An 18198-nucleotide genomic window follows, 5' to 3' on the forward strand; every position below is an offset into this window, starting at 1 on the left:
CAATTAATGTTATTATTTAGAATATCTGGGTTCATTGAATTCAACCAAAGATCCTAGAATATCTGGGTTCATTGAATTCAACCAAAGATCCTTCATTTATATCCGCTTTAACCCTCTTTGATTCAACATAGAATTTTAGAACCTTGAATTGTTGCGGAATGGGATCTTAAGTTAGAATGTTAAAAAAAGAAGGGTGTCTGCAGAGAGGGTTAAAGCGGATCTTTGGTGTCTGGGTGTCAGGTGAGTGTCATGCAGGTCCACATGTTTTTACAACACACGCTTGTTGATATAGTTGAAGAACAACAGCCTGAAGGACATACCTGTACATTATGTAACATTTACAATGAGTTGCCTAAGCAGTTGTCATTGTATTCAAACTGATCAATCACTGAATTGATGTTATTGACAGTGGTCCATATTGCCTTAAGAAACTGCTTTAAATATTACAAAAGGGATAAAGTAATTCTTCTCATTTGTACCTTACAACACCCTTTACTGGAATGTACAGTGCAAAGGATAAATGTTTTGCTGCACCCACCATAGATTGTAGCTACATGATTGAGGAAGCTGCTACCAATGGGAACGAAGTGCTGGTAATGAAACTGAAATAACGGTGAGGGGATTTTAAGCACAAATTTTTAATGTTTGGATAGTGTAGTGTAGTGTAGTGCACACTCAGCTTGATGCGCCCTCTGCTGGCCGAATGAGGGAATCGGAGAAGAGGTGAGTGGTGAATCCTGCAGTAAACATAATATGACTCCAACATGCAATAAATGAATATACATGCACAGGCTACAAAGATGCCCATGTTGTGACAAGAGAGTAAATATACACGATAAAACTGACGGCGTGGTAGTGACGGGTTGTCAGGTCAATTATACATTATACCAGTAAGACGTAGGGTCGATAGCCTAACATTTCAGATCGACTGAACACCATTTGGTTTCGGGAATTTTGACACGCTCACAGTGTAGGCTACTGCAAATTCATGAATAGGGCAAGAAAACGTATTGGCACCATAGACCTAAAAGGAAGGCATTGGCATTTATCTGGCATTAAGACAGGTGCGTCCAAATACGAGCCCGCATAAAATATTTTATGATAACTTGGATTTTTTTATTTTTTTATTTTTTTCAGAGTTTATAGACACGCGTAGGTTATGTCGCAATTATTACCTAAAGCATGACCTAAAGAGTCTCGGATAGCACTTTATAAATAGTGAACTATCAAATTAGCCCACATTTACGTTCCCATCTGAAGGGATTTATGACTTGCTTCATTGTGCCATTTTTCAGATCTCGAATTAAATGTGAAATGACCATAAAGACACACTGGCGGTACAAGCTTAAACCGCATGACACTACCAGAGAAATTTAATATAAAGAACCAATTAGGCAGAGTTGTGGACTACTAACAGTGGGTCCTGACGTTGATCTTTGAGTGCACGGCGCAAGCTCTGAATAGTTGTTGTGGGCTTTGTTGCGAAAGTAAGCAGGACTTACCTGCCGTTGTTTTCGGAAATTATTCGCTGAGAGGCTAAAATAAGGTGATGACAACCGCCGTTACTAATTGCCTATGTCATAAATGTTGTTAAATATTTTAATGTCTTATCTGTCAATCAACTAACCTCACGGATACCTGACATTGTCAGCAAGGCTAGTGTTACGTTAGCTCACACTGTACGGCCCTCATGGCGAAACGTTAGCTTTATGGTCAACGTTGGCCAGCTCAGTAGTGTACTGATGCCAGTAAGCTGAAATGATTCAGTGTAGTGTTCCGTGTGGGGTTAATTCACCAAAATGCGAGGTGTTGACTATATTGCCGCTGTCCACTTGGTCAGTGAATGGTCCTGTTGCCTGAAATAGGGAGAGATGAGTACGTTGTCAGGATGCTGAAGAACAAGAAGACTAGCAACGTCAAATCAGTGTCGCGTTTATATGCTAGGTGTGTGTCATATTTGTAATGTTAACTCAGTTTCCCCAGTTAAGCTTAGCTATTGTTGTTCTTTATAGGTAGACAGTGCTATTTTGTGTTGCGTCTGTGTGAATTTGCTTAATTCTGTATGTTGTCATTGTGTGGTAGCTAATGCATTGTCATCATTTTCAGATGCCGACTATAAAATTACAGAGTTCGGATGGCGAGCTGTTTGAGGTCGATGTAGAAATCGCAAAACAGTCAGTCACCATCAAGACCATGTTGGAAGGTAAGATGTTTGGCAGTCTTTTGGGCTTTCATGTTCCTCCCTCGCATTCATGTTTGTTTGACTGTTGCTTGAACTGTATGCTAAAGATAAAAACCATGTCAATAGCTATAATATATAATTTTACCACCAGTCATTTCATGTACATGAGTGAATTCATTCGGCAGATTTGGGGATGGACGATGAAGGAGATGATGATCCAGTGCCTTTACCAAATGTGAATGCAGCCATACTCAAAAAGGTAGTACAATTTTAGAAACCGAAAACTATTTCCCTTTGTGCAATGAAATTTAATTGTGAATGTTCCTGTATTCTTTATGTTATTGTCTGAGAGGATGCCATGCCTTGATTTTGTTAGATGCCATCTCTTCCTAGAAGGTTTGGTGAGAGATTCAGAGAGTTAGCCTATTTCTCCCAACAGCTGATACTGCAGTGTCAAGCAGCTAGTTGGTCAATGCTTGTAAGATATGCACTGAGGTTGGCTTTCGTGTGTTTTTTCCTCCTATGAGCAAAATTCAACACATACTTGCCTAGTTGCTGCTTTTAGCACACCAGCACATCAGCCCAGAAGCGCATCATATCATTGTATTGTGTCAACCTGTGTTGTGTTGTGGTGCGAAGGTAATCCAGTGGTGCACCCATCACAAAGATGACCCCCCTCCCCCGGAAGACGATGAGAACAAGGAGAAGAGAACAGATGACATCCCTGTGTGGGACCAAGAATTCCTCAAGGTTGACCAGGGCACACTCTTTGAACTTATTCTGGTAGGTTCCCCCTGATATAACAAATGCGGATATCCTAATATCAGTCAGATGCGGTATATGGGGTAATCTGTGTCCATTCATCTTGCCATTCATTACGTACACTTGTATGTTGTTGATGGGCACCTTCTATTTTGCTGTAATCTTCACTAAAGATATCATTCAGATATCATGTAGTTGGGTCTTCTGGAAAAGTCTGCTGAGGCAAAAGCTGGACCTGTTTGTCAAGAACACAGTTCAGCCGTCACTCAGTGAGAACATGCTGGTCGATGCACACAGCTACTCCTTAGGCTCACGTAGTCAATAGGTTACACACACCTTGGCAAAATACATTCAAACTCCGTTTTCACAATTTGCAAACATTTAATTTCACTACCCTCAGTGCAGTCAGTCTAACTACTTTATTTTGATGATTGAATATTTCAGAATAATAAAAGAGAGAAATTTTCCATTCAGATGTTATGATTTCAAAGCCTTTTCACTTTTCAGTTTATGACAGTACAGCAATCTCTTAATAGCCTGGTAAAGCCAGACTCATTCGCTGAGATCCTGGCCTCTCCTACAGTAATTTCCTGTGTATTAGCAGCATTGTGTATAAGCCGCAAGACAGCGTTTAATGCAAGTTAGAAGAAACAAAGCCATATTAATACCATATTAACTGCTCCTGTGTATTAACTTCATAGCTGAAGAAATTTTGCCAAATCAATGTAAAAGCCGCGGCTAATAGTTGGGAAATTACGGTAATTGGGAAATGTTTCCACCTCCAGCACTGTAACAGGCGTATACTTTGTGTTCGCTTTGGTTAGGCTGCTGGACCAATGATTTCAGTCACATTGATCAGGGATTCCTAGCGTCACTTCCTACTTCGACTCAACTTTACAAACAGACCATAAACCGCATCAGCAATCAGGAAGCAATGTATGTAGGCCTCGCTTTGATGTACATGCACATGTTTCTGACTTTGATGCTTGCAGATGTGGCTACTACTGTTTACGTCTGCCACTTTCGATTTTGAACCTAGCGTCATCCCCTCTACTTCCCTGGGGTGTGACCTGATACGTTAGCGTATTGTCATGTGCCAGAGTAGTAGCTCACGGAAAGGAGGTTCTAGTCAGGCTACTTTCTTTTACTGTGGATGTAGGTAGGTACTTTCCAGTTCCCTCCAGCAACGTAACCAGTGCCTCAGTTTTTCCCTTGGAGGCTCCTACAGGACCTTTCACATTAAGACAAGGCCATCTCGAGGCCATTACACCTGTCCTTATTGAAGGAAGCAATGGCTGTGTAGTTTGGTTGTGTTTATAATTTTATAGTTTTGTCATCATAGTGTATATTTTGATATAGTTTTGTTGGTACAGATTGATATGGTACCCTCAAACATTTGGAAAATGCTTAAGTCAAGTCAATGCTCTGTTGCCAATACAATAAAACATTGCCTGGAATTTAGTAGGGGTAGTAATTTAGTATGAGGCTCAGTACTGTAGACTGAAGATAGAGTCAGACAGTAGAACATACACATCATCACACAGTGCATATTGTATACACACACAGAAGACTATATCCAAACGGCTGAAATACAAGATGTCGGGTATCTGTAGTGACTCATGTACAAACTTAACACTGTCAAGGTGGTTAACATGCTCTGTGCTCATGGAAATTGTCATTCAGATATGCTCACAATTGTGGAACTGGGGCACGTTTCCCAAAACCATAGTAGCTAACTAAGTCAGCAACTTTGTTGGTTGCAATGCAATTTTCCCATTACCAACTAACTAAGTTGCTAACAGGTTAGCAACCATGGCTTTGGGAAACGTGCCCCTGAATAGTGTCACCTAACACCCTTGGACAGTTCTGATAGTCAAGGGTGGTTTAATTTCTATTTTATATTACTCTAAGAATAGTCTCTCAGGGAGTACAGACCATGACTTAATTTCTCTTGCTTTTGGCATTGACTAAAAATGATTTAACCTTTGCATGCCAGTGTGTCGTGTGTTGTGCGTTGCCATGCATTGTGCGTTCATCATAGGAAGGGAAAGGAAGGGAAGGGAAGAGAAGTGGAGTTTTGAATTTGCGTAGCAGAACTCCTGATCCATTATCCTGTGAGCAAGATCCTGTGGGTCTGATAGCTGGCTGCCAGACATCCCTCTGACTTCACTGCCAGAGTTTTGATGGTGTGAAATACCAGGGCACTCAGCAGATGGCACTTTAAGACTGAGTGAATGTGGCTCACTAAAGTTAAGAGTGCTTCATTTTTCTGTCCTGGACACTCAGATGGAAACTGATACTCTCCACACTAGTTTCATGAAATGTTAAGCAATGCTATTTTTCAGCACTTTTTTCCTTTCAAATGTTGTACCCAGAAACACTTAAACATAAGAGCTCTTTTTTCCCAAAACGCTATAAATCCATTTTTGAAAACATTAAAGGGATACTTCACCGATTAAGCAATAAGCTTTGTATCTTTAGAAAACCAGTCATGTTTTTGAATGGTCGTGCATCATTCCCTCAGTTTGCCTTGAGATGGGAGAAATACGGATTTCAATGTTGGACTTCCTGCTTTCAATGATGTACAAATCATCATTTTACATCATTGAAAGCAGGAAGTCCTATTCATGGGTTTCATTGAAATCCGTATTTCTCCCATCAACCCTTCACAAATGGATGAGGTGCAATTTTACAATTGAGTGAATTGTGTTTTGTAGGTCATTTTGAAGGTTATTTAAAGCTCTCAACTATGTGGACAGGTCAGTGTAGGCCAGTCAGGAAGCAGCTGGAAGCAAATGGTGCTGAGAAGGAATGGAGAAATGAGAAGTGACCCGGGCTGGACTAGAACCCAGTCCTCCTAGATTTACATTTACATTTAGTCCTTCAACTGACACTTTTATCTTAAGCGACTTGCATCCATCACAGTTCCATAGAGGTACAGTGCCACTAGGATATTGTGAGTGTGCCAATAAGTACTACTCACATAGAATAGAATAACGGGTCAAGCAAAGTCAATGGAGGGAGAGGAGGGGTCGTCAGGATAGGAAAGGGTGTTTGGACATGTGTGTGTGCCGTGTGGACTGGCATAGCTGGCGCTGCTGTGCCATGCCTGCCATATCATTTTCATTTTTGAAAGCACTGAATCATTGTGTTATGGAAGAATCAATTATAATAATATAGGGGTTAAAGTTCCTAGACACGGAGACGGAATTCAGGCATGGGACTGGCAATTTAAGATGTGAAGATGGATAATTATAATCAACCGCATTTTAAAATGGCTGAGCTTAGGGAGCAGAAAGTTTCCTTGCTTTAACCCCTCATCAAGGGAGTTTTGAACTTTCTACCAAAAGTTTCTGTTCCACAAGAATATAAGGTTCTAAATTCCATGTTGAATTTGATGAACCCAGAGCCTTATAGATAAGTTTGAATCAGAATCCATAGACTTCACGTAGGCATCACATTTATCAGCATGAGGAGAAACTTCCTCACTGGTGGTCAGCGTGGATGGTCATCAGGGTTCATACGTTTTTAAAAAACCTGGAAAAGTTATGGAATTTGAAAATGCCAATTTCCAGGCCTGGAAAAGTTTTGGAAAACAAAAAACACCCCAAAAGTTTTGGAAAAGTCATAGAAATTTGCTTCATCCAATTCAACTTTTGGGCAGGTCATGTCTCACACTTGCGTCACAACCGATTGGCAAATTTTTACGTTTCGAGAGCATTCCTTCTAGGTAACCATCCTGTTTTCTCACGCGTCATATCTATTATTAATGTAGCACTAGTTGATGTGAGGTTTTAAAAAATATAAGGTCATGGAAATTTGTGAAAAAATCATGGAAAAGTAATGGAAAAGTCATGGAAATTCTCTGGTGGAAATGTGTATGAACCCTGGGTCATATGGTTCTAGTCATCTTTGTCTTTATCGTTATCTTTCCTGGTGTGAACAGCCCATGAAGATTACACTTCTAAAAGATGAAGTGCCCAAAATCAGATCTTTCCCTCACGAATCGACATCATTAGGATCCATCAGATAAATGTAATATGTATGTATTAAAATAAAAAAGGAATTTTATGTCCTGCATATGTACATTTTTGTTACCGTAATTTCCCGACTATTAGCTGCGGCTTATACATTGATTTTGAAACATTTCTTCAGCTTTGAGGTTAATACAGGGGGGCAGTTAATATGGTGTTGATATGGTTTTGTTTCTTTTAACTTGCATAAAACACTGCCCTGCGGCTTATACACAATGCGGCTTATATGCAGGAAATTACTGTATATAAAAGTCCTGTTGCGGATCAGTACATGATGAATATATTGATAGTTTGCCTCTGAAGTATGTTTTATGTGCCAGTGGAGCTATGAAGCTCAAACATTATGGTCCATTTCAGTGGCCAGTCCCTAGTGTGTGCACTGCAGCACACCGTGCTGTGGCAGAGTATTATGAAATCCTCCGTGCGCTTGGGATCCCGCAGAGTGAATGTCTTATTTGCCACCCCTGCTTTGTTTGTTCAGGCTGCAAACTACTTGGACATCAAAGGGCTGTTAGATGTCACCTGCAAGACGGTGGCCAACATGATCAAAGGCAAGACCCCGGAGGAGATCCGCAAGACGTTCAATATCAAAAACGATTTCACAGAGGAAGAGGAGGCACAGGTGTGTGTGTGTGTGTGTGTGTGTGTGTGCGCGAGTGGCGCCTGGCATGAGCGTGGATGTGGTTGTGTGATCTGATGTGGTGTTTAATCTTCCCTCTCTCTCTCTCAGGTGCGCAAGGAGAACCAGTGGTGTGAGGAGAAATGACGTGGACATGAGCTACAGTACGCCCTGTGTGTGGACTCTGCTAGATAACCAGCTGCACTGCACTGTTCATATTTATGGATAGCTGTCATATTAGACTGCTCGAGTGGCAGATCTCCCCCTCTCCCCCCTCCCCCAAGTGTAGTCACAGCATGCTCACTGACATTGGCCGTGTGGTTCAGATCATGGAAAAAAAAAAAAGTTAAAAAAATCAGCGGACTTTAATATTATTCTTTGTAGGTGTGAGAGATTGCTCTTATAAACAACTGCAGCCACTCTTGCAGACCACCTCATGTGTTTTGTGTTTCCCATGAAACAGTAGGACAGCTTGATGCAATGTTTTTTATATAACACAGCCTTTTGTTTACTGATTTTTAGGAAGTTTTAGGACAAATGTTTTTTTGGGGGGGTTGGGAGGGGGGGCTCTGTGGGTTTGCTAATGAAGCTTGAATATAATTAATTGAAAGACACTCTGTGAACTGGACGCACTTGTATAAAAATGTTGGGTGTTTCAGTTTTTGGATTTTTATTCTGCCTGTTACTGTTGTTTATTGTATTCGGTTGGGTCTGCCAATTGACCATGCAACCAACCACTGTAATTGAAGGAAGGAATATAAAGTGAAGTACAGAACGTTTGGAGTGGGCAGACTGATGTGTTCTAGAGTGGTCTCTCTGATGCGTAGTGTTCCAACAGAAATGGCCTTGTGTTGCTGCAAAACCCTCATTTTGTCTTTTTACATCATATCACAAATGTGTAAACATACAATTTGATTAATTACATTAATTTAGCTTCTTTTAGGGGTCCCAAGTTATTCCCCATTGGGTTATTCTTGTGTTCTGTTTTGTTAACTCACAATAAGAATCACACATTTTCAAAATACTTTAATATACATCCAACAAAATCATGAACACATAAGCAAGACCTAGAAGTGTTAAAAAAACAAAACAAAAACAAAAAACAAAACAAAACAAAACAAGAGACTGTCTACAGTTGTTTAGCATCAGAGAGCACGGTTGGTCCAGAGGAAAGAGATATGATACTCCGGTCTATCTGCCGCTTTTATCTCTGTTCTGTCTGGCAACCGTCTTGTTTTCCAAGGGTGAGTGCGCAAGCATGACCTTAGGAGTAAAGCTATGTCTGTCAGTCAGCTGTCTTTTTTTGGTAAACTAAGGCAGTGCATGCACACAGTGGCAGTGGTAAACGACATCATCTCAAAATGGAGGTTTCAGAAACAAGAGGCTGAGAACACTGAAACATGGAAACACTACTTTTAAAAACCAAACAAAAAATAGAAATGTATTGCTTGTAGGACAAAAGAACTAAAAACAGTTTTTAAACATATAAAAGCTTTTTTTTTTTTTTTACTTATATACTGTATCAAGAGATTCAACTTTTATAAAAACGTAGATTTACAACAACTGAAAGAGTTTGACAGGCCAGGGAGGAACATACTCTGACGTATGGTCAAATAATAAACATGGACATGGAATGGAAGTAAACTGCACCAGGCAAGGAATAGTCATTGTTCTTCAGTGAACTGACCATGGTTCAGCTCCATGGTAAGCAGTCTGAGGATGATCAGAGATTTTTTTTATATATATATATATGAACTGGAGAAAAATCTTTCCCATCACACCAAATAAGACTGCCGACACAAATTTCAGAATCTTTGGTTGGCCAATCCAGAATGCAGGTTATTCAGTAAGAAAGTGCCATAGATACTGAGACAAAAGGACATATTGAACCCCTTGAATGGAAAACCTGGTAAAAGCTGCAAAAAGCTGTACAGATGTGTTTATTTGGGTAACTGGAGTGTATATGCTGACATTTTAAAAGACTTCAGTGATCATAACCACTTTGTGAACGGGAAGTCAGACTTCCATTGAGAACATGAAGTAACTGAAGACGTGAGAATGGTAAAGCATTAACAGTTTGACTGTTGAAAAAACAAATCTTGCCATTTGAGGTGGAAACATTTTTTCACTGGTAATTTCCAACACAGCTGTTATGCTAATCTCTTAAGCGCTAGAGTTTATACCACTTTAGCACTCCAGTTTTGGAAGAGCTGTTCTGGATGCTGGTCTGGAGTAGAATTTGTACGATAAATCCTTTTAGTATCAAACATGATTTGAGAGTGGTACAGCAAATAGAAACGTGATTTAAAAACTCCTTTAAAAAAAGAAACATCACAGCACCATGAAGTGGTCGATCAGCCAAAACACTGGCAAGTCATTTGAAACCTGGGCTTAACCGCAGAGTATAATTGGGTCCTCCTTGACGCGCATCTGTGATGTGGCCACTCTGGTGGTTTGCGACCTCGCCATTTCCAGGTATGAGTGGTTTGCATTAGGGTGCAGCTTGATCTTTCCCCCCTTGGGTTGGGGGGGTGGGGGGGGGGGGGGGGAGTGGATGCGGGCAGCTGTGGTTTGGGCAATTTTGAAGCGGGTGGGTGCTTAGTGTGGGTGGGGGGTAAAGGGTGGGGGGGGGCTCAGGACTATTGGGGCGGACACTTGTGTTGCCTGGTTAAAGTTTGAATGGACAGTCCGTGGAGTTTGGGGTGGGGGTGGAGCGGGTGGCGTCGTTTGCTGGGCGGTGAGCCGCTGGGCGGGGGGGATGCGGGCGTGGGGGCGCGTGGGGGGGCGGGGGTGGGGGAGCGCGGCTGCTGGAAGGGGTACACAGGGGAGGAGGGCGAGTCTATAGCACTTCCATCGGAAGAATGGGTGCTGGGGCACCGTCCTCCTTGAAGGTAGCGAATGCACTTCTTTTTCCTCCTAGGAACAGTCAAGAGAGTTATCTGTGAATAAAGCGTGGATGTAAAACGTCACCAGTTAAGAAACTTAAAGTCAGGAAAAAAACACAATAGAACAAAATGAAATGGCATATTTGAAAAAGCTCAAAATCACGGATGAAGTTCATTCATAAATGTGTTCTATAATTGCATCACCATGTGTAAACTCAAGACTGGGGCCCGTATGACAGAGACCAGGGGCACCCAGTGACTGAGAGCGGCGACTTGCTGTGCTTTCTCAGGTCAGTGGAAACAAAAACATCGGCTGCTGCCAACAACCTCTCCCCATCTACGACGGAATCAAAGTAGAGCGCACATGCGCGCACAAACACACACACACACACACACACACACACACATGGAAACACACACACACACACACACACAAACACACACCCTATCAGCATCACATCAAAGAAGCCTACATTCACCAGAGCACTAGGTGTGAGTCACTCGCTCACCACAAAGGAGGTACAAACACTGGTCTTCTGCCTTGGCAGGGATGTGGAGCGAGAGATAGAGCGAGCCAGTGAGCGAGCAAGAGAGTGAGTGTGAGAGAGAGAGAGAGAGAGAGAGAGAGAGAGAGAGAGAGAGAAGAGAGAGAGAAGAGCTTGCTCTCTAAATGTCAAAGGCCTCAGCGCCACTTGTGGCTCCGCCTGACCGCATGAAGGAGAGAAAGTGAGACGCAGATGCAGCAGCGCGACGTGCCATCAAAGCACACACAGATGCCCTGGCTTGTGTGGAGAGGCGTGCCCATGCACCACACTACACTACTCTTCACTACTCTACACTACACTACTCTACACTACACTACACTACACTGGTGGGTCTTCAGAAGCGCCACGTGAGGCTTGATGTTGTTGCGTTAGCTCTGGGCATGGCTTTAGCAGAGCGCTTCAATGAAGCAACATCTACTCGAGCACTTCTTACTACAGTTTACTAATATGGTTTTAGTTTGATATCTGGTTTGGCTTCACATAAAACACAATACAGATGTTTGTTTTTTTTATTGCTAATACTTCAACTTGGTGACTTTCACGTATGATAGATAAGTATTTAGATTTTAGAAAAAGACTCATTTATATAATCCCAAAACAAACAAACAGACATAAAAAAACAGCATTACTTTATGGTGGACAGCAGAGGGCGACGTGGAGTTACACCCAAGCATGCACAGCATGCAGAGCAGAGCACAGCAGAGCACAGCAGAGCACAGCAGCACCCAGAGACCCTGCAGGACAGGGCAGCGCGGGGTGAGGGGTGGAGGTGGAGGGTGGAGGGTGGAGGTGAGGGATGGAGGGTGAGGGTGAGGGGTAGAGGGTGAGGGTGAGGGGTAGAGGGTGGGGGTGAGGGGTAGAGGGTGGAGGTGGAGGGTAGAGGGTAGATGATGGAGGGTGGGGGTGAGGGGTGGAGGGTGGGGGTAAAGGGTAGATGATGGAGGTGGAGGGGTGGAGGTGGAGGGTGGGGGTAAAGGGTAGATGATGGAGGTGGAGGGTGGGGTGAGGGCAGAGAGCGAGAGGTACACACCTGCAGGGACCACACCATTCCGTTTGTTGGTTGAGGCCGAAGCGAGCTCTGCATTTCTTAGGAGAGCCGGGGTCTGAGCACAAGAGCATGCGGTGCAGAGAGAGATCAAGTAGAGAGGGATAGAGAGAGGGAGAGGAAGAGAGAGAGAGAAAAGGGGGTGAGAGTCAGACAGAGAGAGGAGAGAGTGTCAAATTGGCGGCAGGGTGAAAGAGGAAGCAATAAGAGAATAGACGGTTAGTCGCCCTTGTGGAGGAGAACATAAACAACCAGTCAGAATCGGGAAACAGCAGGAGCTGCATGAAGACCTCACACCAGACGCCCAGAGATGGGAGGGTGGAGAGAGAGAGAGAGAGAGAGAGAGAGAGAGAGAGAGAGAGAGAGGGAGCGAGCGTCTCCACAGAGCTAAAAAAGCTCGCCATGCGTCCATCCATCACTTCCCACTGGCCATTTGTGGCTCCGTGAAGCGAGCGGAGGGCAGGAAGGGGAGGACAGGAAGGGGAGGGGCCGTACCTGTGGTGGGGTCTTGTTGCTGCTGCTTCTCCCGTTTCCTCCTCTTCTTCTTGCCCTGAGGGAACGACAAAACAAAACAATCAAACATGACTCAGCAAGCTCATCTCGTGCCAGACCACTGCTAATAATCATCACTGCACTCCGGGCGTCATCTAAACTCAAGGAAGATTTTTTCTTCAGCTGATGATTTTTTTGGCTAAAATGTTATTATCCCTAAGAGAGCCATACTGTATGGTAAGTCATCCAGAGACTATAATATGAGCACATCAAAGTTGAAAGCTCTCCAGGTGACAAATAAGGAACCTTTACAGGGGTCATCTAAGGTGTGTGTTGTTCTAAAGCGAAGAAGAGATGAGAGTTCTCTTAAGATCCCTTCATCGGGGGCTTTCAGGCGGAACCCTCCAGGATCTGAGGGGACCGCATTCACAGGCCTTCTCTGAACACCTCTCGGTTGGAAGGGTTCCAAAAGGGGGGTTCTACGTGAGACCCTTCATCAGACAGTTCTAAGTAAAACCTTAACGGGCGCTTCCGCAGAACTCTCTCTGTTCTAGGAGCGCTGCTTTGTTGAGGTGAGGGGTGCGAGAAAGAGAGGGAGGAAATCTCTGTATGTGTGAGGAGAGGGAGAGAGAGAGAGAGGAGGGAGGTTGGCATCAAAGTGCCAGGGGCAATGCTGCACTGTGCAAGGCGAGACTTGCACGTTCCTCCCACCCACTGGTTCTAAAACCTCCAGCCTGCGTGTGTGTGTGTGTGTGTGTGTGTGTGTGTGTGTGTGTGTGTGTGTGTGTGTGTGTGTGTGTGTGGTGAATGTAAAAAAAAGGTAGCGTGATCCCGGCTGTGAACGCCGTGGGTGGACGCCTCACTTCCTGTCAGGGTGACAGGTAACGTCTCGAACACGCCAGACGCACCAAAACTCTTGTCTGCCTCTCTCTCTCTCTCGTCCTGAGTTACGACACACCACTTGATTTCAAGCACTTTTCACAAAAATCACAAAGACAGCATTCAGGGCTAGTGTGTAGTCACATCACATGAAACATTCAGTTCATTACAATTCATATATTAGTGCTAAATGTTCATTCTCTTTGATTGAGCTCTAAAACGTGCAGCAGAACATCACATTTCATTGGACTGAATAAAATGTGCTTGTTGCCAAGACAAAAGCTCCATGCGACACCTCACCAGCATCAGCAGCTAACCCAAACTAGAACTAGAGGAAAATGAAAGACAGGCATCCTGCAAATGTTACAAAACCCCAAAGACGTCTTCGAGGAAAAGGTTGAAGTAGGTGTCGAGAGATTTGTACCCGCTAAATGTTTTTTGGTAACAGTCCCCGTGTGGGTGACAAAGTCTGACGTCAAGATTGTCGTCAGACGGTGGTGATAACTAGGATGACTGTTGTTATGGGTTGGGACTGTAGCTGCTTAGCAAAAATAAATAAATAGATAAGTAAAATAAATAAATAAACTCCCTTATCTCCTCTGAATCTCTTCTAAAACCCCACTAGTGCTGGCCACCGGCACCCCATGATACCATATCATGATACGTCACAAAACTAGTCCACAATAGTCCTGCCAAATAGTGATGCATTGCTCTAAATTGACAGAAAGACTTTAAAGTTAAAGTATGTTTGATATGATCGATATGAAGACCTGAGTCTGTCATTTCAGTGCTACTGCAATACACAGACACCAAGTGTGTTCTTCATTAACCTTTAACAGTCAACAGAGCTCCATGGTGCCTACACAGCTAGAATAAGTACTAATGGTTCTTAAAGGAAGACACTAGAGGTCAGAGTATTGATACGGTATCACAAATAGTAGTATCATGATCCAACAACACACAGCCATATTGGGACGGCTCCATGGCCAAACCCCACCCTCCACCCATGACAGGAGTGCAAGCAGAAGCGCCCCCCCCCCCTGCGGTTAGTAGAGAGCCAGAGTAGGGGAAAATGATTGCCCTACCCCATCAGCTTTTCGCTTTTCCGCCCCGGCCCCTCTAAGGCCTGCATCCTGAAAGAGTTCAACACACACTTCACACTTCAGCACAGCGACACACACACACACACACACACACACACGTACGCACACACACGTACGCACACACATGTACGCACACACATGTACGCACACACACACAGCGACACAAAGCCAATCTACTCAGGGCAGTCGCTACTACGCTACATGATTTAACGGTAGTCTGTGATCGGAGGTTGGTTTAGTGGGCGGTGAGGCAGGGGGGTTGAGCATGGATCTAAAGGGACTCTCTCCCACTCACACACACTTAATGCCGAGGCACATGCCATGCAACGACAGCAGAGCGACATGGTCTCCGAACGGAGAAATGGCTTTACACACTCTAAACACATCTCTCCACTTCCCACAGCTGCAGTCTACCACTGACCCACATCCCATTAGGAAAACAAACAAACAAACAACAAACAAACAAACAAACAGACAAACATCTCACTGATCTGACGTTAGTTCAGACAGATATAGGAAATCTTCTAGCCTTCTAAAATGGATGCACTTCTTGCAGCCACACAGCTACAGGTTACCAAGGATGGAAATTAGCACCAGCCACCAGCAAAAACGCTGATCAGATACCAAAACAGATAGAGAATAGATCTCAGACTATCAACAATTTACTGTCCAGGGCGAGTGAATTTGTCAGTGGCTGGTGGACATTTTCACAAGTTAATTTCCACCCTTGGTGGGTACAGAGAGAGAGTCCACTTAAGGGACAAAGAGCACGTGCTAGGGGGGTACGGTGGGAGGGGGGGGGGGGTAGTGGTCACCTGGGGGTCACTTACGTAGTTGTCCCGGGCGGACCAGCTGGGGTAGAGCTGCATGTGCAGCTGTCGCTCCTTCCTGGCCAGCTCGTAGTACTTGGCCTGCTCCTCACGGGTCAGCGCGTGCCACTGCGGGGTCAAGCACACACACACACACTCGTCAGTAACGTGGGGTCAAGCGCTCACCGAGCTACACCAATACATGTACAGTGCATGCCACTGCGGAGTCAAGCACACACACACACTCGTCAGTTGCGTCGGATCAAGCGCTCACCGAGCTTGCGTGTGTGCAAATATAGGACAAGGATACAGAAACACAGACGTTTGGGGAATCAGATGGGACTGATTGTTTGTGTGTGTGTGTGTGTGGGGGGGGGGGGGGGGGCGTTCAGCAAAAGTAATCCTCACGATTACAACCAGGAGGTGGACGGTCCAGCTTCAGGAACAAAAAGACTGTGGCTTTAGTAGTTTCAATGCACCATCTGACTGGGATGGTAAGATTGTGAGCGGGTGATATGAGCTGGTTAAGTACAAGCATGGGATTCAGATAAAGAGGTTCACACTAGAAGGAGCATTGTGGAGGAACAGTGCTTGCTCAAAGGCCAACTCCACAGAGTGTCGTGAGGGAGGAAAGAACACACACTAGGGGGGCTTCCTCAGTCAGACATTTTTCCCCCTCTGCAGCCCATTACTGTGGAGATGGGGCCAGTCCTCAGTGGAACAACACCCCCCCCCCAAACAGCCTCTCCAAACTCACACACACTCACAAACACACACAAAAACACACACACACACACACACACACACACACACACACACACACACACACACACACACACACACACACACACACACACACACACACACACACACACACACACACACACACACACACACACACACACACACACACAAAAACACACACACAAAAACACACACACAAAAACACACACACACACACAAACACACACACGCCCTCTCAGGACTCACCCGCCTCCCCACACTCACACACACCCACACACACACACACACACCCTCTCAGCACTTACCCGTCTCCCCACACACACACACACACACACACACACACACACACACACTCACACACACACACACACACACCCACACACACACACACACACACACACACACGCCCTCTCAGCACTTACCCGTCTCCCCAGTATCTGGTTGATGGCTGCGCTCTCCTTCAGGGTGCACTCTGCGATCACCTTGGCCCTCATCTCCTTCATGTAGAGCATGAAAGCGTTGAGCGGCTTTTTGATCACCGGCTTCTTGGGCTCCTTCTCTCTCTTGGGCTCTGGGTGGGGTTTGCTGCGGGTGGAGAGGGGTGGAGAACACACTCAACGACTCCTCTGCTACTGCTGACAGTTGCTCTACATCAGACATACAGAGCTGGCACAAATGAAGGGACCGCTGCACATTTTTCTGAGGTCAAGCTACGGTGGCTGAGTGACATTCATTTGAGTTGACGGTCACGTTCAAAATGAAGAGACTGCACATTTGGCACATTTGAATATGACCGTCAACTCGTTCAAATGTCGCGCAGCGAACGTAGGATGACACCAGAAAAAATGTTTTTTTTTTTTTCTAGAGCTGTATCACTCTGATTCAGAGTATGTAGATGAATTCAGTTGTGTGTATTTATTTAGTTGTGTGTTTAGCCGTGTTTGGGCTTATAACCTGTTTATAGCCTGTTTATAATCTGGGTGGGATACTCACGCATACATATTTCTGTCGTACTGGTCATGCTCCTGCTTGCCAGAGGGGGGCACTATTGCAGGGTGTGGGATGCCTGTGGGGTGCATACCCGAGGGGCCCAGCATCAGAGAATGAGAGAACCTGCAGGAGAGAGACAGACTCATGGTCATCTCCACAACGATAACAGGTCTGCTATGGGAGCAGCCACACACACACACAGAGGGTTGCCATACACATTTGCTGACTGTTCCACTAGATGGCGCTCTTTAGACATGGAAGCATAAGTAAGCTGCAGCGGGACCAAGCTGGAGCGAAGTTTGGTGTGGACCATCAACTCACCACAGCAACAGTTGTTTCATTTTACCATACATACCTTTTTTAACACCTTTTTTAAAAAAAACATTGTCCTTTCAATGTTGCCGCAGTAAATTCAACAATCCACCCAAAACAACAACACAAAACTTTGCCTCGGGAGCATGTCGCATGACTCCGAACTCACACGCACAGCTCAGAAGCACAGCACGAAACCCACCGACTTCCAGTGGAAAAATCACCCTAATTCCCCCTTCTCCCTTCTCAGCTCGTTCTTCTTTTTACAGATTTAGTTTAAAACAAAACAAGCTGAGAGCCGCCACCGCTTTGGTGACACAACGGGAAGCTGGAGGAAGATGCGTGAGACTGACGTCTTGTTGATGTCGAGAAGTAAACCATTTCCACAGCTTGGATTTATTACTGATAGTGAATGAGCGAACACGATTTGCTCGCATAAAAATCCCGCCGTCGAGCTACAAAGGGAAAGAGGGCTTTCGTGACGGAGCCGGAGACTAACAAGGGAAGCCACAACAATGAACTGCAGGCGCTTTTCAGCGGAGCCAGGGCATAATTCACTGGTGACATGGACCCAGGGAGAGAGAGAGAGAGAGAGAGGGAGGGAGGGAGGGAGAGAGAGAGAGGGAGTGAGGGAAAGAGAGGGAGAGAGAGAGACGTCTCCTCCTGGTCCCACTCAGTCTCTGGCGAGGCGGCTGGCAGACCCACGCAAAGCATGAACACACACATACACACACACGCACATACACACTTACACACACACACACATACACACTTACACACACACACACACACACTGA

The 18198-nt window shown here is 44.8% G+C and overlaps 2 protein-coding genes across 13 annotated transcripts in view; one reads left to right on the forward strand and one right to left on the reverse strand.

Annotated features, from left to right (window-relative positions):
• Window positions 1-1419: 1419 nt before the first annotated feature.
• skp1 (S-phase kinase-associated protein 1) lies at window positions 1420-8372 on the forward strand. Its single transcript, XM_062536043.1, has 6 exons — window positions 1420-1546; window positions 2107-2203; window positions 2368-2441; window positions 2822-2965; window positions 7460-7600; window positions 7709-8372. Exons 2-6 carry the CDS (start codon window positions 2107-2109, stop codon window positions 7742-7744), a joined length of 492 nt encoding a protein of 163 aa, XP_062392027.1. The 5' UTR covers window positions 1420-1546; the 3' UTR covers window positions 7745-8372.
• A 236-nt stretch (window positions 8373-8608) lies between these two features.
• tcf7 (transcription factor 7) overlaps window positions 8609-18198 on the reverse strand; it is a 48695-nt gene continuing 39105 nt past the window's right edge. For 2 of the 12 annotated variants that reach the window (XM_062536032.1, XM_062536031.1), the window contains exons 7-13: window positions 17093-17212; window positions 16522-16684; window positions 15377-15484; window positions 14529-14576; window positions 12568-12622; window positions 10687-10819; window positions 10398-10536 (exon numbers count right to left, since the gene is read on the reverse strand). In XM_062536032.1, the coding sequence (XP_062392016.1) occupies window positions 10698-10819; window positions 12568-12622; window positions 14529-14576; window positions 15377-15484; window positions 16522-16684; window positions 17093-17212 (616 nt within the window). In that variant the 3' untranslated portion in view covers window positions 10398-10536; window positions 10687-10697. Of the gene's footprint in view, window positions 10537-10686; window positions 10820-12057; window positions 12131-12567; window positions 12623-14528; window positions 14577-15376; window positions 15485-16521; window positions 16685-17092; window positions 17213-18198 lie in introns of all 12 variants that reach the window. The other 10 variants (XM_062536041.1, XM_062536033.1, XM_062536038.1 and 7 more) reach the window with 7 other exon arrangements.

The sequence above is a fragment of the Sardina pilchardus genome, chromosome 5 (genome assembly GCF_963854185.1).
Source record: "Sardina pilchardus chromosome 5, fSarPil1.1, whole genome shotgun sequence".
Lineage (NCBI taxonomy): Eukaryota > Metazoa > Chordata > Actinopteri > Clupeiformes > Clupeidae > Sardina > Sardina pilchardus.

Coding starts and splice junctions, on each gene's coding strand:
- skp1 (XM_062536043.1), top strand. CDS start 2,107: ATGCCGACTATAAAATTACAGAGTTCGGATGGCGAGCTGTTTGAGGTC. Junction 2,204..2,367: donor CATCAAGACCATGTTGGAAG/GTAAGATGTTTG, acceptor TTCATTCGGCAG/ATTTGGGGATGGACGATGAA. Junction 2,442..2,821: donor ATGCAGCCATACTCAAAAAG/GTAGTACAATTT, acceptor TGTGGTGCGAAG/GTAATCCAGTGGTGCACCCA.